The following is a 22,027-nucleotide window of genomic DNA, read 5'->3' on the forward strand; positions in this document are numbered from 1 at the left end:
TGATTTAGATCAGGGAAATAAATAGGAATGTACAAAACCTACTGTGTTAAGGTTGGAATGCTTTTATTGGTTGATTGATTGGGTGGTTTAAATAATTAATATGGCTGCCCATCCCATAACATTGATTTTGGGCAGCAGCTGTGTTCTGAAGAACACTGGAATGTTGTGTTTTTCTTCCCAACTTACACATAAACTCATCCATTTCAGAAGTAGTTGCTACAGTTGGTAGTTTCCAGGCAATAGTTTGTGGTCCAGAAGAAATATGGAATGTTAAAATGTACACACACACACACACACACACACACACACACACACACACACACACACTATGGATTTCCCTAGAAGTGATATCTCAAAAGGAGTAATCATTACTCAATTGGAAGAGATGGTCATAACACTGAAAACCTCACAGCACCAAGAATCTCGCCAACCTAGCCAAGTCTTGTCTGATTACTGAGGGCGGGTCTGTTGAACTTCTGCTTCAATTCCATATAAAAGCTGTTTCATTTCAACATCCTTTTGGTCTCAGCTGATTGAGTGTAGACAGCTATGTTGGGCTTTATTTAGGGCGTGTGGTTTTGTTTTTCAATACTATTCTGGATCTAATTATTTTTATGACATGGTGTCTTTGATGTTGATGTTGCATCACCCAGATTGGGTTTGTTCAATTTGGTAATTTATTAGACACATGGTTTTCCTTTTTACTTGATGTTGTTCCATCCTGCACATTTTCCGTCAAATTAAGTATCATATTTTTTCAAGGTCGAGGAAACTCTATCAAAGTTATGCAAATACAATTCCAGCTTCCAAGCTGAGCCACCACGACAATTAGAAGACCACCGAATGTTTATGTCTGTGATGTGTGATGTTGTTGTGACACTACAGTAGACAATCTTACATGCAGACTCTTCACTCTAAAGGATTCTTCCCCTCTCTTTATCGTTATCATAAATCATATATTGAATATGTACCAGTATAACAGAATGTTATAAGAAAATGTTCTTCTCTTTTTATTATTCATTTTATGACATATCCCGTCCCTTCTTGCCCTAGGACATATGGGGTAATGTTTTTCTAAACAAGTGACGGATTTGCCATAAGTCAATGTTATCTCAAACCTGTTGTTTTGTGCTTTTGTATATTGACAGACACAGTTTATGTCTGCTGTGACCCATAATTTTTTTTCAGGGAATAATACTTATCTGATGTTTTGACGTGATGTGTTTGTCCAGATCTTTCTTCTGGTCCTTCATCTCTATATAGAATGTTTTGATCTCAGTTATATTTCATACCGTTGTTCCCTGCCATAGTTCTTTTAGAATGTTTAGATCCTTCTCAACCTATTCATACTTTGTGCCACCCATGATAAAAATCATTGCCAAGAAAAAGATTCCTTGATTTTACATTTAAACATAGACGTATTTTTTTCTGAAATTCTATATATGGTGATATTTTATGCCACTAGTGCATACTAACTGAGGGAAAATACACAATATAAATATTATATAAATACACAGTTTTACTGAAATCAGCTGTTTCTATTTTGCCAGGTAGTTTTTTTGTAGCATTACTTATCTTAATTCACCCAACCCCTTTTATATAAAGCCTCCTCACCCTAGGGCAGTCATGGTTAACCTTTTTGGCCCCGAGTGCCGAAACTGGAGTTTGCACTCACTGGAGCACCAGAACCCAGAGGATGGTGGCTGGCTGGTGCGCATGTGCGCGGCGTCCAGCTGCTTTTCTGGTTTTGGAACTGGAAGGTATTAGATGGTTCCGCCCCAAGCGCCTGATGGAACCAGATAGGTTCCAGACGGAGCTTGGGCCACCTCCTGTGGACCTGACCCGCCCCCGAGTGGAGGACCTGGTAGACGCATGGAATAGTGCGACTACCGGGGCCCTAGACCGGGTGGCGCCTTTGCGGCCTCTCCTGCGGTGACGAACCACCCTGGCCCCTTGGTTTACCGAGGAGCTAAGGGTGATGAAACGCCACAAGAGACGCCTAGAGAGTCGTTGGAGATCCTCCCGTTCCGAATTTGACCGAGCACAGGCACGAGCCTATTTGAGGACGTACCTAGTGGCATTAAGAGCGGCCAAACGTCAACATTGCGCCGCTCTTATTGCGTCCGCAGATAACCGCCCTGCTGCCCTGTTTTGGGTGACTCGCTCCCTCTTGTTTGAGAGACCGTGGGAAGCCCCTTTACAGGGCAGAGCAGAGGAGTTTGGGAAATATCTACAGGACAAAGTCGCTCAAATCCGGATGGGATGGGCCCCTTTCAGTGGTCCAGTAGAGACGCCCGTGGCGAGTCTTGAGGGACCGCTTTGGGAGGAGTTTGACTCGGTTGCCATCGAGGATTTGGACAGGTTGCGTGGACGTCTGCGACCCACCACATGTTTATTGGACCCGTGTCCCTCCTGGCTTGTACTGGCATCCTGGGAGGTTACGCGCGACTGGCTCCTGGGCCTAGTGAACGCCTCGTTGGGTGAGGGGTTTCTACCGGCCGCCTTGAAAGAGGCGGTGGTGAGGCCCCTGCTCAAGAAGCCTTCCCTGGACCCAACGGACCTAGTCAATTATCGTCCAGTCTCCAACCTTCCTTTTTTAGCGAAGGTTGTAGAGAGTGTGGTGGCACAGCAGTTCCCACGTCACCTGGAGGAAAATGATTATCTAGACCCGTGCCAGTCCGGCTTCCGACCCGGGCACAGCACGGAGACGGCCTTGGTCGCATTGGTTGATGATCTCTGGAGGGCCAGAGATAGGGGTTGTTCCTCTATCCTGGTCCTATTAGATCTCTCGGCGGCGTTCGATACCATCGACCATGGTATCCTGTTGCACCGGCTAGAGGGGCTGGGAGTCAGGGGCAACGTTTTACGGTGTTTTGGCTCCTACCTCTCTGACCGGACGCAACGTGTGTTGGCAGGGGAGCAGAGATCGACCCGGAGGCCACTCACATGTGGAGTGCCACAGGGATCGGTGCTCTCGCCTCTCCTGTTCAACACATACATGAAACCGCTGGGCGAGATCATCCGTGGTTTTGGGGTGGGATATCATCTGTATGCTGATGATACTCAGCTATACATTTCCACCCCGAACCACCCCAATGAGGCCGTCAAAATGATGTCCCGGTGTTTGGAGGCCGTACGGGTCTGGATGGATGGCAACCGACTAAAACTCAACCCTTCCAAGAGGGAGTGGCTGTGGCTTCCGGCCTCCCGGTTCAACCAGTGGCTTCCATCTCTGGCCATCGGGGGCGTGCAACTAGCCCCCATGGAACAGGTGCGCAATTTGGGCGTCCTCCTAGATGCCCGGCTGTCCATGGATGACCATGTAACAGCCGTGGCAAGGGGGGCGTTCCATCAGGTTCGCCTGATGCGCCAATTGCGCCCCTTATTGGACCGGGATGCCCTACGCACAGTCACCCATTCGCTAGTGACGTCTCGCCTGGACTACTGCAATGCTCTCTACATGGGGCTTCCCTTGAGATGCACTCGGAGACTACAGTTGGTCCAGAACGCGGCCGCGCGGGTGATTATGGGGAGGACTAGATACTCCCCTGTAACACCTCTCCTGCGCGAGCTGCACTGGCTTCCTGTGGTCTACCGAGTGCGTTTCAAGGTTTTGATTATGATCTTTAAAGCGCTTCATGGCACAGGACCTAGTTACATGCAGGATCGCATCCTGCCCCACACATCCCTACGACCAATTCGCTCACACAGAGAGGGACTTCTCCGGGTGCCGTCCGCCAAACAGTGTCGGGGGGCGACACCCAGGAGCAGAGCCTTCTCTGTGATGGGCCCAGCCCTGTGGAATGACCTCCCCCGTGACATCAGGATTACTTCCGATCTCCGCTCCTTCCATGTACAGCTGAAGACCCACCTCTTTCAATTATCTGGCCTGGCTCAACCGTAATTTTTCTTACTCCTCCTGACTGTCTTTTTAAATTTTAAATTTTAATTGTACATTGGGTTTCTTACAATTGGGGTATTTTAATGGTGATTTTTAACTGTCTAAATGTTGTAATTTGTTACCTCCTCCGTGCATGTGTGTCTTTGTATATATGTATGTTTATGTGTTTGTACACATGTTTTATGTTCTATATGCTCCATTGTACGCCGCCCCGAGTCCTGTCTGGAAAGGGAGCGGCTAATAAATTCAAATTATTATTATTATTATTATTCTGGCGAGCTCAGTCCTACAGAGCAGCTGGCGATGGCGTACATGCCCACAGAGAGGCCCCTGCGTGCCACCTCTGGCACGTGTGCCATAGGTTCACCATCACGGCCCAAGGATGACTCTGGATGGTTCTTAACCAAGATTCTGCAGAAGCCTGGGCTTCCATGAGAGGTCACTAAGGGTTCCCTGGGAGATCATGGTTTATTTAAAACACACAAAAACCCTCTAAACTCCAACATTGAGTTGATCCACTGGAGCGTTTGTCAACCATGGGCGGGGATTGTGCAGTGAGGTAAATAAAGTGCCAGTTGATGAGGGAGCTGAGGAGGGAGGAGTAGCAGATGATGACAGAGGCATCAGAGAGAATCAGAGACACTGCTGAGGCCTCTATACCAGGGCTCCCCCTGCTGGTGTGCCTGCCTTCCTGCAGGTGCAGTGGCCCACAATCTCAAGACAGACCCAGGAGATAGAGGACTGGGCGGGCCCAGGCGCCAGTGCAGCATGCCTGCCTTTCTGCAGGTGCAGCAGCCCAGGGGGTTCTATCTCAGGGCAGGCACAGGAGACCTGAACTAATTGCCAGTTAGCTTTCCACGTGCAGTTCCGAATGCTAGTATGATTTGGCTTCAGACTGTCCTTAGGGCCATCTTGTCCAATTAAACTTGACCAAGGACACTTATTTTCTCAGGGAGAAACATCTGATAATCTCACTTTCCATGAGTTACATAGTGTGAAAGCATATCCCCCCCCCCTTTTTTTTTATTTCATTCAATCATATCCAATTCTCAGAAGCAGCCTGGATACATCCCTGCAGTTGGCAAGGTTGTTCAAAAGTAGTTTGTCATTGCCTCCTTCCTAGGGTTGAGAAAAAGTGACTGGCCCCAAAGTCACGCAGCTGGTCTCAGTTTCTGATGCCTTATCTATTATACCAAATTGGCATTTCATGGAGGTGCATAGGTTTGTGCTATTCTATGGTAGCATCTGTATTTCGGAATAGCCTTCTACTTGTTTTGGAAAATTGTGTTTTACAATATATTTTTTTTCCAGAAAAACTGTCCTGGTGGACCAGTGCCTAGGATGTCATGTTTTGGAGTTTTATGATTGTATAATATTAAAGATTTATTTTTTTAAATTGAGAATGTATATTTATTTTTGTTTCAATAATATAAATCGTTAATAACCTTTGAATTGTGAAAGGAAATGGATAGATAAATGAAAATGGAATTTGTAAGACATGAAGTAATGGAAGGAAATAGTCATTCTTAAACATACACACTCTAAAATATATTTTTGTTTATGCCCAGATTTTTTAAAAATTAAAATTATGACTTTTTAAATTTAAGTTGCATTTCCTAGAGATTATATTTTGTAAGAAATTCTAAGCCTGAAGTCCAAATTTTAAAATTGGTGCATTGATAATAGACCTTTCCTTTATTTTTCATTCCTTGGACTGAAAACAGCAAAGAAAGATTTCCATTTACAGTCATAGATATTTGAGGTAGAATTTTTCCATGAGTAGAACTTAATTATATTTATATTTTTAATGGATTCAGAGGAGATGATTTATGATGACGTTGAGAATGGAGATGAAGGTGGAAACAGCTCTCTAGAATATGGGTGGAGTTCCAGTGAGTTTGAAAGCTATGAAGAACAGAGCGACTCAGAGAGTAAAAATGGAATACCCGGTTCTTTTCTACGTGGCAACCACAGAAGACAAGTATGTAATTCTGATGGCTTTTTCTAGCATATTTGTACTTCCCAAAGTTTTAGTAGGTCAATGTTTATATCATCCAGTTGCATTGCATAATTCCAAGCCAAAACAAGTACATAAAACATTAAGCAGTTTTGAAGCAAGAGGTAGAATATCCCATGGCACTGCATAAATGGATTTGTACTCAGGAAGTATTAGATTCCACCCTAATACAGATGCTCTTATTTCCTGATATCCCACAGTGTAGTTATATACAGTGTATAGTAGAAGTTATTCAGTGTGATGGATGGTATCTACAAAGGGAGAGATGGTGTGATGGATTAGTTGAAGTGGCTGTTTCTCAGCAAGGAGGGAGCACAATCAAAGGGGAGCGTGTATGTCAACAGTCAACACAGTCCATAGGTGGATAGCAGACAGAGGAACAGCTTAAGGATAGTCACACCCTAGAACGGGGCGGCAACCTTAAATACTCAAATAGCCACAAAGGTCATAACTGAAAGCCCCCCCTCCCACATTCAATTCTGGAGCCAACCAGAAGTCTGGTCCCCCCCCCCCCCCACCATAGAGTCTCCTCCTAGCGCGACATACTTTTTCCTCTACCTGTCCTAACCAAAAGCCTTATCAATTGTGGAGCCCACTGGCAAACACATCCCTTGCCATAGAGTCTCCTTCTGGTGCTCAGCGCTCGCCCCGCCCCCACCAGAAGCTCCTCAAAATTGTGGTGCCAACAGGCGCCGGAGCTGCAGCAAAGGGATGAAAGAGACACATGTGGCTCCAGAACCGCAGATTGCTGACCTCTGCCTTAGAACCCCTCGGGGTTCATAGGTTAGTAAAGATTACATCTGGTAAGATTCTGTCCATTGGTGTGAGGAAATAAAGAGCTGAACTTTGGCTGGATTGTTCTATGTCATTCTTGGGCTGAGCTTGACGCTGTTATCTTATGAATCCTAATATTTAATATAGTGTTTAATTCATTCCTTTATAACGCTGTAATAATCAGATGAACCTTCAGTTGTAAGTAATGTTCTACAACCCTGTAACAAAAGTGGACTTCATTTTATGTTTTCAAAACTCAGTACATTTCAGGTCTGGCTTGAAAGAACTGAAAATAAAATGAAGAAAGAAATAATATTAGGGGAAATGTGAGATCAGAGGCTTGGGGTGTAAATAGTTTAACAATTTAACAGTGACGTAAACGAGAATCATATTTAAGATGATGAATGTAGATATGAAAAATAGTTTTTAAATTGAATGCTATATCAAGAACTAATTTTAAATAGTTAGAATAGTTAGTGCCCCATAATTTTAAAACAGTGCCATAGTAAAACTCTAACCACAATTTGACTAGGATTATTTCAGGACTAAAGCCAGATTGACTGCAAATTGATTGCAGTGTTCAAGACATGTAAGGGCAGTATTTGACTTCTTCCTGTGATACCTTCTGGAAACTCTAATAAACTGAATAAAACTCTAAGAAGAAGAAGAAAGTATAATTATATCACACACAAAAATTATTTCAGTACTCTAATTCTATGGCTTTGAAAATCCTAAATTAATTCATTGAAGTTAAAAACAATAGAAAAGAAACTATAAAAGTTCCTTGAATGATTTTAGAAAAGGTACTTTTCTCAAAACCAGGCGACTAGGAGTTCTAATCCTATTGTGCTCATGAAGTCCCATTGGTGACTATGGCCAGTCACTTTCAGCCCCAGGAAAAGGAAAAGCTTGCTAAGAAAATTGCAGGGACTTCTCTAAGCAGTATCCAGGAGTCAAGGCTGACTCAATGTGCTCTACACACACACACACACACACACACACACACACACACACACACGTTGGAATGATGCCGCATTCTGCTTGAGAAGCAAGTGAGTTTTACAGAAGAGATATTAATGTCTCCTGTTATGCTGCCTGGTAAAGAAGTAACCAGCTGTCCTCTGCATTCTTAAGTGTTCAACTTTATCATAAAGAAAGAATTCAGTAGAGATTAAAACATTATTCCAGGGACTGGTGATAATTAATCCCAAAATAAAATACATTAGGATGATCCCAGGATGAAAATCCACCTGTCTCGGAGCTTTATGAAAAAAAGGGTCAAGCTAGGTGTATTTTTGTTTCAGTGATTTTCATTCATTAACTCTGTAGTGAAAGCCGTGTCTAAAGTGGATCTTATTCACAATTTCCTTTCCTATAGCCCCATCCCTTATCTTTCACGATAAAAGGTTAACTGGGATTTCTATACCTGCTAACTGTATAATTAATGTTGGCTGTGCCAACATCACGTTACAGAGCTTGCTTCTTAGTTAAATTGAATGTTTTCTTTTTTATAAAAGAGAACCATAGCCATATACCCATTATAGAACAAATTAGCCCAGATTGGAGCAGATTGAAGTAACAGAGATAATATATACATTGCTGTAATGTCCCTCTAATAATTGGTCTAAGGCCGTGATGGCGAACCTATGTCATGCGTGCCACAAGTGGCACGCGGAGCCATTTGTCAGGGCACGCGAGGCGCTGCCTCCGGGTTGCTTGGAGGGTCGTTTTAAGTGTTCCGAAGGCTTCAGGGACAGTCCGATGCTTCCCTGATGCCTTCGGAGCGCTTAAAACCACCCTCCGAGCAACCCGGAAGTCACTTCCGGTTTGCTCGGAGGGTCGTTTTAAGCGCTCCAAAGGCTTCAGGGAAGCCTCCGGACAGTCCCTGAAGCCTCCGGAGGGCCTCCGGGGGGGGGGCGGGGGAGGCTCTTTTCGCCCTCCCCAGGCTCCTATAAAGCCCCTGGAGCCTGGGGAGGGCAAAAAAAAAATGTAAAAATGGGGGGGTTGCGCGTTGTGCACGAATGCGCACTGGGGGGGTCACGCGTTGCATTATGGGTGCGGCACGCCCGCACTCGACCCCCCTGCGCTCCCCCACTTATGGCACGCGAGCCAAAAAAGGTTCGCCATCACTGGTCTAAGGCTATAAGTAAAGACTGTTTATTTTTATTTATTTATTGGCATCCCAACTTTATTATTTTTATAAATGACTCTAAGCAGCTAACACAGACTATTAATAATTTCTTCCTCATCCTATTTTCCCCACCACAACCCTGTGAAATGGGTTGGTCTGAGAGAGTGAGTGACTGATCTAAGGTCACCCAGCTGGTTGTCATGGCTGAGGGTGGGACTTGAACTCCCGGTCACCCGGTTTCTAGCCTGTTGCTTTAACCACTAGATCAAATTGGCTCTCTACCATATGCCGTATACATTTCTTAAATATCCCATTCCTATTACTTCAAACTGCTGTTTCTTACAGCATCCCCATGGTCACATGATCAAAATGTGGACACTTGGCAACTCATATTTATGACGGCTGCAGTGTCCTGGTGTCACGTGATCACCTTTTGTGACCTTTTGACAAGCAGTCACTGAGGAAGCCAGATTCACTTAACAGCCATATTACTCACATAACAACTACAGTCATTCGCTTATCAACTGTGGCAAGAAATGTTGTGAACTAGGGAAAAAACTCACTTAGCGACAAAAAGTTTGGGCTCACTCTTGGTCGTAAGTCAAGGACTACCAAGGAGCAAAATATATCCTTTTTTTTTTTTACATTGCCGTTCTTTTTTTCCCCCTCATCTGGCCCCCAGCAGTTTGTGCACATACAGCCCAGTCACTTTACATTTTAAGATTGTATCTTTTTTTGTGTGCTGCAGTTCTCTCATGACCTAACCCGTTTGAAGGAGCACTATGAGAAAAAGATGAAAGATCTGATGACCAACACAGTGGGAGGAGTAGAGATTCAGCAACTAAAGCAAAAACATGAATTGAAGGTAACATCCTTGATTTTCTAACCAGCTAAATGTTAAAATGATTGTCCTGCAGACACAATGAATGTGTGTTTTAGTAAAGGAAGCTGATGAAAAAAAATTAGCTTGTGTTCACCCTGTGCTGTTTGCATTGCTCTCACTTTAAAAGAACTTTATCAGGGGTTTTATGCCAACTTTTTGGACTGCTGTTTTAACATTTAGGGAATGAAACATACAATTAATTTTCTTTCTGGATTTTTTTGGCTATGCTGTTGCAGTTTAATTCACCTAGATAAGTCATTGTTAGTCTGCTTCAGTGGATATCTCTCTAGAAGATCATGTAGATTTCAGCTTTTGGGGGAGTTTGAGCTTAAATAAATGTGGTTGTCGTTTTTCTTTTTCAGTATAAGTACCCTTTAGCATTAAATAGTTAATGTCTAATTGGAGATACCAGCATTACTTTATCTTGTTATGGAATCAGGGGAAAACACTTTCCATGAAGGAGCAGAGAGAGTGAAACTGCAAATGCAAGTGAAAATTTGAGAGTGTCCTTTCTCTCCAAATTTGGACATGCCTGGTGAGCTATGCAAGGAAATTCTCATACTGGTTGGCCCCTTCCCCAGTTTCTGGATATGAAGATTCGTACGATCAAAGGAGGAGTAGGATGGTTTCTATAAATGTTAATTTGTTCTGCTCATCCTACTTCAAGTGAGATATATGTCCCATAAAAATAAGCATTAAAAGTTGCAGCAGTGTTTCAAGAACCTTGTAGTCCAACGTTTCTGATCTCTTTATGCATATTAAACTTAACTTGGAGATATGGTATCTTGATGTTAAGATACGTCTAGAGAGAGAGAGGGACGCAGAGGCTCAGTGGCTAAGATGCTGAGCTTGTTGATCAGAAAGGTTGGCAGTTCGGTGGTTCGAATCCTTAGCGCCGCGTAACGGAGTGAGCTCCCGTTACTTGTCCCAGCTTCTGCCAAGCTAGCAGTTTGAAAGCATGTAAAAAATGCAGGTAGAAAAATAGGAACCCCCTTTGGTGGGAAGGTAACAGCGTTCCGTGCGCATTCAGCATTTAGTCATGCCAGCCACATGAACACGGAGATGTTTTCGGACAGCGCTGGCTCTTCGGCTTTGAAATGGAGGTGAGCACTGCCCCCTAGAGTCAGGAACGACTAGCACATATGTGCAAGGAGAACCTTTACCTTTACCTTAGAGAGAGGTAGAAGAGGCTAGTATAAAAATTGCAAGGAGGAATAGCTTATTTAAATTCTTTTAAGGAGGTTAAATACTGGAAAATACTGTGTGTGTGTTTTCATTGTCTCCCTGTATGTATAAATATGGAAGATATGCCCTAATAAAATAAATAAAAGTTGGCATATTAATGAGCAGGCATTAATCATTTGCATAGGTTGCTGACTTTGGTCTCCACAACCTGACATTGTTCTTTTTACAAGCAGTGCTTGTCATGTAGTGTCTGCTATAACATTTGTAACACTTTGAATTCCACTCTGATTACTCACTGAACATGCAGGATCAGTTTATCCCTGCCTTGCAGATGCAGAAGCTCATGAGAGCAGCAAGGGAGGGCACCAAAGACGGGCTTGAAAAAACGAAAGCGGCTGTGAAAAAAGGCCGGTCGTTCATCAGAACGAAGTCCTTCATTAGTCAAGGTATGCACTGATCATCCACTTTTTTTTTAAGACCAATGTATTAATTAACTATTTAAAGCAAAATAGCATTGAAATGTTTAACTATTTATCTTTCAAATCATCGCTTCAGAAAATGGCCTTAGCTCATAGTTAGATTTTCAGGGAAGGAAATATTAACTGAACTTATTTTTTTGGGGGGGGAATAGAATTGATCTTAAGATTTAAAGCGTGTGTGTGTGTGTGTGCGCGCGCGCAATTAAATTGAGTTTGTTAACTGAATAATTGAAGTTAACTGAAATTGAAGTTTCACTCTCAGAAACGGAAAAGTCATTGACGATCTTGACTGGGATTATAATGTTACTTCTGTTACACTTCTGCTGTTAAAATAATATTGCTCTGGATGAACATGCGATGGCTTTTGACTGAAAACGTGAACACAATGATAGGTCAACTCTGCAATTCAGTTGAGGCAGTCTCTGAAATTAAATCAAATGGTCTAAAGATACAATTGACTACTTAATTTTCATTAATGGATGTCTTGGAGGAAAAACACTTTGGGCTTGAAACCCACAAACACCATGCACACCAGTTTGCCACACATGGCAAGCAATATTATACAGAGTATCAAAAGGAGTGAGATTGTAAGGCAGAGAAATGAAAGACATGGCACAGAGGGAAAAAACCTGTGATATTGTAGATAATAGAAACACCATGTACTCCACCCAGTGGTGGGATTTAGGCAGTTCGCACCACTTTGGGAGAACCAGTTGTTAAGTTTCTGAGCAGTTTGGTGAACTGATTGTTGGAAGAAACCATTAGGGCAGAGAACCGGTTGTTAAATTATTTGAATCCCACCACTGACTCCACCCCACAAAATGTTCTGTCCTTACAAACCGTTCTTCCTTACTTGTTCTTACCATGTTTGCTGCCACTTCCCTCACTGCTTTTTTTAAACAAAATTCTCTTTTAAAGAAAACTTTTTAAAGTTTCTCTTTTAAGGATCTCATGTACAACTTCTTTTGGATTTCCCTTTCCTCATCTTTTCACATATTTGCTTTGGTCCCCATCTATAACCAAACTAGCTTGGTGTACTTTTTCCATACTGATCATTCATTTTTTTTTATTGTGTCTACATTTATTTAGCATCTGTATATTCTTGAAAAGAACCAGTTTGGTATAATTGTTAATGCACCAGTTTAGAACATGGAAGACAAGTTACTTTTGAAAAACTTTGCCAAGAAAACTGCAGAGACTTCTCCAAGCTGTCTCTGAGAATCAGATATGATTGGATAGAAGAAAAGTAATACATTCTTGATACATGGTATTTAAATAACCTGTTATCTCTGCACTTAACTTATTTTTACCTTTTTCTTGATATATCCAAAGCTGCCTTCCATATTATATGGTGAACAGAAGGATATCTTAAATGAGCTTATTTTTTGCTTCTTTTGTGAAACATTCCTCACAATGAACTGCATGCTACTAACTGTTACATTTATAGTAGTAATTTGCAAGTCTAAAAATGTATGTTTCCATTTCTGCATCTTTAGTAAACATTTTAAGAGACACAAATCCTATTCTTTCCTCTTAAGTTTTTGCCCTTTATTTTATAACTGGCAGTTCTTCACTCCATTTCCCTGTCAAACCACTACTTCATTGCCATGCTTCTCAGTTAACAATCTGAATGTATCTACATAAAAAAAAAAAAACGCATATGGAAATTCCAAATACATTGAACATACATCTTAGATCCATCTAACTCATCCTTAATGTTAAAACAGTTGCTGTTGTAACAGTTGTAAACAAATACGTGGTTTACAAAGCCCCACCCTACGTAGAGCTCCCCTGACGCATGACGGCATTCTGTGCATTGTAGATTCATGGACAGAGTATAAAGGTTTCCTACTTTAGAGAATTAATTATTCAAAAGAAATATTGCTATATAAAAATTATTGGTAAATGTATATTGAGTTTTTCTTAGAACAATGAATTCAACATTTTTACTCAATAGTGGTGGAACAGATGCTAATCTTATCTGAGCAATAAATAATTTTAGGACTGATTATCTTTATATATGAAATTCTAATATGATTTATTTCTAGAACACAGAGCTACCTGTCTTGAGGAAGAGGAGCTATTTATTGATGTAGATTGCATGCACACAGAAGCAATCATGACTCCGATGCCAGATGGATTATCCCAACAACAGGTTTGCTCGTTGGACACTATTGAAATCTAATCCTCAGACTTTTTGTACTTACCTTAATTTCTAACAGTAACTTCACCTAGCTACATCTTATGTCTAATTTATGTACATTTGTCTCTCACAAAATTACAATTCAAATGAAATTAATTGTCTTGATGGTTGAGGCAAATCCTGACATGTGATAAATCCCTTAAGTAGAGTCTTTGAAGAGAAACTAAAATACAACTTAATTGCATGAACCTCTATGACTTATATTTTGACATGTTCTTTCCTGATGGTGACTTTCTTCAAATCTTGCAATTAGTAACAGACAAGTCAGTATGTTATGGGAATGAAAAAGATTTAATTCTGAACATGCTGCTGTTTGCCACCAGGTGGCATAGTTAATCACTTGTGTGTGTCTTTTGCTCCTTCCCTAGATAAGAAATGCTGGATTAAACAATTTAGTCCAAGTATGAATTGATTGAAGGTCTGGGCTCAATTTAGCACGTTAGAAAATAGCTTGACTTTTATTGGGGGATAATTTCAAAATGAGATTTCTACCTTCTTTAGCTGGTTTGAGAATTCATGAAGACCTCACTGTTTTTTAACAGAATAGGAATAAACCTGCAGGCCCTCCATACAGAGGGAATTAATTCAGTTTCACAGAGAACATGAAATACTGACTTAAAGAGAATAGAGTGTATGTGTTGCAAAGGACTGCCCCAAAACAATGTGTGATTGGAGAATTATGATAAATAATCCCAGAGACTAGAAAGTAGATATGTCAGTCTATCATTCTTTGTAGACTTCTCGTCCTACCTTTTTTTGCTATGGAACTGAGCTATATGCAGCTGTTATTACAGGCCATAGAAACCTGCTGTACAAATAATGCTGACCATTATTGTGGATCATTCTGAATTTCCTGTGATAGAGATTAAACAGTTCTCAATTTACAACAGTGCATTTAGGGACCGTCCAAAGTTACAGTGCATTGTTTTTCACACTTATAACCATTACAGCATCCCCGTGATCATGTGATTTATATTTGGATACTTGACAACTGGTTCATACTTATGACATGGTCATATGATCACCTTTCGTGACTTTCCGACAGATTAAGTCAATAGGGAAGCCAGATTCACTTAATAGCTGTGTTATTCACTTAACAACTGCAGTGATTCAATTAACAAAGTTGCAAAATGAGGCAAAACTCACTTAACAAATTTCTCACTTAACAACATAAATTCTGGGGTCAATTGTAAATCGAGGACTACCGGTATATAAACCTAGTTATTGTTTAGAAACATCCTGACAGATGCATATAGCTATGCTTCCTCTCCTATAATCCTGATTTTGTTCAAGTTGTGTTCTCAGAATCTGCTGTACCTTCAGCGTTGCAAAATCAGCCACATTTCTATATACATTACTGGATTTTACTGCACTCTTTTTTTTAGTTCAGAAAGTTTTCTTTTTGTTAACCGCTATTAAAACTATTTTTAACTCTTCTTGATAGATCTCATATTATATTGCTTACTTAAATTGTATGCAGTCGCTTGATCAAAATAGTGAGCAAACATGACTTGCTGGTATTTACAGTTGTGGAAACAATGAATAAAGACTTTCCCTGATGATTATTTTTGTTTCTGGTATGCAATATATATTTCTTTTATTTAAAAGTATAAAAACTCCAAACATGTTATGTTGCCATGTTGCGGCTTTAACTGAGATTACTTTAAAACCTACGGGGGCCCTCCATCTTCTTGCAGATAGGATTAAAATAGGTACTGGCACTTGTTCTGGAGTTGCAATTTCTCCATCTGTTTTTATCTTTGTGGAGAGAATGGTGTGTAATTAAGCCAAGCAGCAGGTTTAGCTGTCTGTGAACGTGAGACTGCAGGAAGAAGATTTTTATTCAGTGCAGTGCAAACGAAAAGGTAATTCTGGGTATGAGTGACTGGAGGGAAGTTAAATAATATGGCTTACCTCTTTTTGCTATTACCACTGCAACTTTAAAAAAAGACTGGATGTCAGCATCATATTAGAATAACTAAAGTATATTTAACAGTGGAAACAGGTTTGAAAAAATTTGCACTTCACTGTGAGACAGGCATACATTAAATCATTTTAAATGACAGTTCATCTTTAAATTGTTAAATTGCAAGCAATTCTATATTTAAAGGGAGATAAACCTTACTCCCTACTACATTTAACATGAGTTGCTTTACATGGTATACTTTTTAAGATGTCTGTTTGCTAGATAAGTATGATTTTATCTTCTGACCCGATGTTTTCTCTTAATTGAGCTTACCATTTTGTTTCTTCTTGTTTCTTTCTTTTTTTTCCCCCTGGAAGTTTTCTTTTTAAATAGGGCATTTTTTCATAAATTAGATGTCCTATATAGATACTTATAGCAGGAATGGTATACAGGTAGTCCTTGATTTACAACCATTCATAGTTATAGTGGCATTAAAAAAGTGACTGATGATCGATCCTTGAACTTACAATCGTCATAGTATCCCCATGGTTACTTGATCAAAATTCAGGTGCTTAGCAACCAGCATACCTTTACAATGCTTGTAGCATCGCGGGTCATGTGATCATCATCATTTACGAATTTCCCAGCCAGCTTTGGACAAGCAAAGCCAATGGGGAAAGCCAGGTTTGCTTAACGACCGCATGAGTCACTTAACAACCGCAGTGGTTCGCTTAACAACTATGGCAAAAAAGATCATAAAATTGGGAGTAACTGCCTGCCTTAGCAATGGAAATTCTGGCTCAAATTGTAATTGTAAGTCGAGGCCTACCTATGCAAGAAGTTGAAAGATAAGGAATAAGTCTCCGAAATAGTGGATACGCCTTTTTATTCACGAAATTGTCTTTCTGGTTTCACTGAGTTATAACTGACCAGATTCTCTGATTTACTAGACAGAAGTGATAAATCCTATTTGAGGGGGATAAGTGTCTGTGCGGAGATATCCTCAAATGGCAAATTAAGTGTATGGTTGTGCCATGTTTAATATTATATTTTAACAGGTTGTGAGAAGATACATTTTGGGGGCTGTGGTTGACAGTGAGAAAAACTACGTGGATGCTCTGAAAAGAATATTAGAGGTAAGTGATTGTCATTTTGAAGCCGAATAAATACGAGGAGGTTTGAATCTCGTTTGTGTAATTCATTATTGCTGATGTTTTTGTGTATAGTTGTGAAGATAATTTGTTCGATTGTAGCTTTTGAAAATTACTCGCTGTTCTTTCTTTTTTAAATTTTAGCAATATGAAAAGCCTCTTTCAGAGATGGAGCCCAAATTACTGAGTGAGAGGAAATTGAAGATGGTCTTCTACCGAATTAAAGAAATTATTCAGTGCCATTCAATGTTTCAGATGGCCCTGGCAAGCCGTGTCTCGGAGTGGGATTCTGTCGAAATGATTGGGGATGTCTTTGTTGCCTCAGTACGTGAATGACCATAGCTTTGGGGTCCCTTAAGTCTGTTTAACTCATACAAGTGAATTTCCAAAGAAGAACAAAAACCTCTTCCCGAGGTCAAGTCGGATTCCTTTGCACTCCTAAAGACAAACGGTGGCAACATGTTGCTTATTGTGTTCCTATTTTGGTTTTAATTTTATCTTCCTTTGGCACTGGGATGAATGATAAATACTGCGAAGAAAACAAAGTTAATAAAATGCTTGTCGGGGAATTGTGCAGCAGGGGTCCAAATGGAGCCAGAGACGCTTGACATGAACTTGTAGTTTTATATAAATAAATATATTTTATATCGGTATATGCACCAAACAAGATAGTCAGGCAAACAGGAACTTGATGTGATAAATCACAGAGCGCATAGCGAAGAAAGAAGAAAAAGGCGGGGAAAAGGAAGACTCCCCCTCCACACCCATAGCAGCCAATCACAGCTCAAATTGCCTCATGCAGGAATCAGCAGTCTTTTAACTAACAATCACAACTGTGTGTTCTGGCTCACTGCCCAAGCCCACTGCTCTGGCTACTAAATTTAAATATGTTAACAATGTCATCCCCAGTTGCTATCACTATCACTTGGTTTGGGAGAGTTTAAACTTAGTGAAGTGTTTTAAGTGTGCACTTGCAGTATTTAGGACGCCATAAAATCCCTACAGTGAAATAATGCATTTACTGAACCTATTTTTAAATGGACTCGGTTTGGAGTTTGTGCTAATAGTTTCCTAGCAACAAGAAGCATTCGATTTTAAGATCTTAACAGAAGTTCCATTTCTTAAAGCTTTCTGGTTATTAAATCTTTGATAATGTAGATAACAATTTCAAATTAAAGGCAAATAAACTCAGAAGCCACCTCAACTCTTAATATGAGAGATATTTGCATACTTTTGAAAATATATTTCCATTGCTAATTGGTTCAGAAAGTTAGGCTTCTCGTTTTTATTTTAATCTTCACTGCATATCTTTCAAGTTGGAAAAAACTTAATTGTGAATCTTAAAACGAAACCCTCCACATCCATCTTGTTTTCTTGGCAAGGATATGGAAGTGATTCACCTCTGCTGCATTCTGAACCATTGTTTTGAACTTCCCAATCTAGTTGATTTCTTCTTCCCTTTCATTTCCACTACAGTATTGTAGTGAAAAGTGACAAAGGTATAAAACAAGTATCAGAATTAGATTTCTCAGACCTATTGTATCATGTTTTAAGGCTAACATATTGTATTATAGGCTTTATGAACTGCAGCTCACTTCATCAGATGGATGGGCTCGCTTAAATGATACAGGATTTAATCAGACATTTCTTGATTTATTGCTGTTGTAGGCTATCCAGGCTGTCCTCTTAACAACACAGCGGCATAGTATCATTGACACTGAAATTATGAGGTATAATCTTAAAAGCAAATGCCGAAACAATATTATTTTATGGAACTGGCATGTCTGAGATTTCTTGGTAAAACCTCAGCCTTTTGTAGAGCTCCTTAAAAAGTGGCAAAAACATTTATTCAAATGTTTTTAAATAAAAGTTACAGGTTTTGACTTTATGCTGAGTACCTTGAATACTCTTTTAGAAATATGTGTTCTATATTGCAAGTAACTGATAACATGCATTTATTTTATTGTGTCATTTAGTTTTCTAAATCCATGGTACTAGATGCCTACAGTGAGTATGTAATCAATTTTAGCACAGCTGTGGGGATTCTCAAGAAAACATGTGCTACAAAACCTGCCTTCCTTGAATTTTTAAAGGTGAGCATTTTGGATTTTGGTTGCTTTGTGATTGTTTGTAGACCATCAGAGTAAACATGACTATCTGGGAGATTGATCGTTTGACAAATATTGAACATCCAGTGTTTAACTCGGCCTTAAGACTATTCATGAATATGTGTTTATGTTTATATAGTTGTTGTTGTTCAGTCACTAAGTTGCATCAGACTCTTCGCAATCCCATGGTCCATTGCACACTAGACCATCAGTCCTCCACTGTCTGCTGGAGTTTGCCCAAATTAATGTGTCACTGACACTGTCAAACTTTCTCATCCTCTGCTGTCCCCTTATCCTTTTGCCTTCAATCTTTCCTAGCTTCAAGGTCTTTTCCAATGAGTCCTCCTCATTAAGTGGGCAAAATATGAGACATACATTTTATCTGTGCTTCTCTTGAGAACATTTCAGTGGCTAATATAAAAACCACTTTTTTATTACAGCAATGTCAAGAATCTAGTCCTGATAGAATCACTCTTTATGGCTTAATGATGAAGCCCATACAACGTTTTCCTCAGTTCATCCTTCTATTACAGGCAAGTCATGTATCAATTCTTAAAATTGCTTGAGTTTGCCATCTTCCTTGGTTGCTTGCTAAATAATAATGACTAAATCACTAGCATGGCAATAGGATCTGATTGTTAGTTGTTTTGTCATGGAAAATTAGTTCTGTGGCTAATTTCTAGGTTGTACCTGAAAGTGTATCTTCTAGTTTAGGGATGTCAAACTCACGTCATCACAGTGCCATCACGTATTGGGACTTTTTTCCCTTCGCTAAACCGGCTGTGGGCATAACCAGTGTGTGATGCATCTGGCCCACGGGCCATGAGTTTGACAGCCCTGCGTTAGCTCATAGGATTCTTGTTTAGAGTCACCCATGTTGTTCTTTCTATATGACAGTCACAACTTCTTAGCCATTAATTTCCTGGATATTATGTATTTGCTAGTGTTCTTATAAAACATTGAAAGGAACTTTAGGATTCCTTTAAAATGAATATCACTTTGAGTGTAGGATAGGGATACAGTGTGGAGACAGTTCTCTCTGTTGTCAATGATGGACCATTCTGTTATTGTCAGATCTATTGACCAGTTTTGATTCTGTTCCTCAAGGGCTATTTCTGAGGAGGCTAGTTTGGATTCTAGATTGGCTAGTTGGCCAAGCTTTTATACATTTCCAACCCTTTTTTGGAAGACCGGAATCTGTAAATAGTGATGTGCATCATATTTTTAGCTCCTAGGTCCCCTTTGTGGTACTCCACCAGAGTCCACCAACTGACATTTTCACTTAGAAGATCATGGGTTACCTGAAGCTCAGCACTGATACCTCTGGTGTTAAATAGGGGGAAATATCTGAGAAAATGGACACAAGTAATTTGCCATTTCTTAGGAAGCAGGACTAGGATTCTGTCTAAAGCTTGAGAGCTTGAGTTTTACCTTAGACCCTTACCATGTCAACCTAGATAAGAGTTGTGATCCAGAGTTGCTTCACTCATTTGAAGCAAATCTATTAGTTCTACTCTGCTTTTCCACACACTAATCTCATTATGTCATGTATGTGGCAGACATTATATTAAACTACCTCAATTTATGTTAAGTTTCCAGTTCGTTTTTAGTAACTTCAGACAGTAAAGAATACAACAGGTTGATTGCTGTTTCTTTTCTATTGCCCCATTGTGCACAATTGTTCAAAAATTAACTTCAGAGTTCTGTTAACTGTATATAAAAGTTTTTATGATTCAAGGCAACCTCCAATTGTTTTGGAGGTTGGCTGGAATGGGCATGAACTAGAGCTTTCTAATATTAAGTCCTAAGCAGTAGAATTATTTTCTTGGCAGGTAGGCGGCTTTAAATGTAAATTATTTTAAACAGCGTTGGAAAGCTTTAAAAAGAATTGTTTTACTTTTTAATGTTAGGCATATTCATTCATTCATACATCTATTTATTTATTCATTCATTTATTAAATTTTTATACTGCCCATATCCCCTTTAAGGTGACTCTGGCACCTTACAAGTCAAGTATAAAAATAATTAAAACATTAAAACTACACAGGTTAAGATTTTAAAACCAGAAATAAGAGAGGAATGAGACGGGGATGAGGTCTTCTTACCTCATCAGCTACTTCCAGTAGTGGTCGTCTCCCCGGGGACCCCAATAATCTATAATGATTATATTCACCTGTTTTATTATTCTAGTTAGATGATATCGATCCAATTTAATGCTATGCATGTAAAAAAAAAATATCCTGCCAAATCCTATGTCAAGAAATGATGCTATGCCCTGTTGCCACCTGCATGAAAATTATGGTTATTTTTGTAAATTGTAAGAAAAGAAGAGTGGGATGCAAGAACACTCCTGGTCCAGTAGCTACAATTAAAGCAGTGGTAATACAGATAGTTACATATTTATACCGGTCACATTAAATTGCAGTAATGTAATGTGTACTTGCCAGATTAGACCAATGTCAGACTCTGTTGAACAAAGAATATAAAATCTCAGTCCTTTTGTCTTCTACTTTTTCTGGCCCTTGGAATGACATCCTATTGATGAAGCATATATCTAGTGTAACTATGAAGATTGCTAGTACTTTTGATTAGTGTTATTATTAAAGGAGCCCTAAAATCTTTCATTTCTTGGCAGTTACACCAAAGTGCCAGCTTCGCTGCTGATGAAAAATTCAGTTGTAGAAATGGAAGTTGCCTGAAAGCAGATTTTTATGTTGTCAGAAAAGAGAAGAGTAGGATGCTATGGAAAGAGAAGTCCAAAAAAATTAAACTCAATAAGGATGGGCATTTCTTTTTTAAAAAAATGAGCCACTAGAAGCATAATTACAGTCATTTCTAATGAGAAGGACAAATCCTCAAGAACAGCAATAGCTTAATGAAGACCTGAAAACAAACGAACACAAGGAATGGAAATAAGGTTGGGTCACAGAAAGAGAACATGGACATATAGTTTGGAGCTGGTATGAGGGAAGAGTGGGCTAAGGTTAGCAAAGGATGCAAAATATATTATAAGGCTTCTTAAGCATGTTCAAAAGAGAAACAAAAGCTGAATTGTTTTATTTCAGTCTCTTCTATATGTCTCATCAGGAAATTGCGAAGGGCAGATTGAAGATGCAGAGTTGAATCCTTAGAATAATAGAAACGTGATCAAGGAATATGTTACAAACGAGTTTAAAACTGCAGAACTAGCTAGAGTGCATTCTTTGGTAATGAAGATCTTGAATGAGTGAGTGAACTAGTTGGTTAGTCTAGTCCAGTGGTGGGTTCTGGATCCCTTTGCAACCGGTCC

At 39.9% G+C, this 22,027-nt stretch overlaps 1 protein-coding gene across 3 annotated transcripts in view; it reads left to right on the forward strand.

Moving 5' to 3' along the window:
- ARHGEF10 (Rho guanine nucleotide exchange factor 10) overlaps nucleotides 1-22,027 on the forward strand; it is a 108,281-nt gene that overhangs the window by 30,197 nt on the left and 56,057 nt on the right. For 2 of the 3 annotated variants that reach the window (XM_081944670.1, XM_081944669.1), the window contains exons 8-15: nucleotides 5,719-5,882; nucleotides 9,572-9,688; nucleotides 11,199-11,337; nucleotides 13,419-13,525; nucleotides 16,538-16,615; nucleotides 16,775-16,954; nucleotides 18,607-18,723; nucleotides 19,179-19,271. In XM_081944670.1, the coding sequence (XP_081800796.1) occupies nucleotides 5,719-5,882; nucleotides 9,572-9,688; nucleotides 11,199-11,337; nucleotides 13,419-13,525; nucleotides 16,538-16,615; nucleotides 16,775-16,954; nucleotides 18,607-18,723; nucleotides 19,179-19,271 (995 nt within the window). The remainder of the gene's footprint in view (nucleotides 1-5,718; nucleotides 5,883-9,571; nucleotides 9,689-11,198; nucleotides 11,338-13,418; nucleotides 13,526-16,537; nucleotides 16,616-16,774; nucleotides 16,955-18,606; nucleotides 18,724-19,178; nucleotides 19,272-22,027) is intronic. The other variant, XM_081944671.1, reaches the window with a different exon arrangement.

Source organism: Natrix helvetica (assembly GCF_964273705.1).
Source record: "Natrix helvetica genome assembly, chromosome: 2".
Classification (NCBI taxonomy): domain Eukaryota; kingdom Metazoa; phylum Chordata; class Lepidosauria; order Squamata; family Natricidae; genus Natrix; species Natrix helvetica.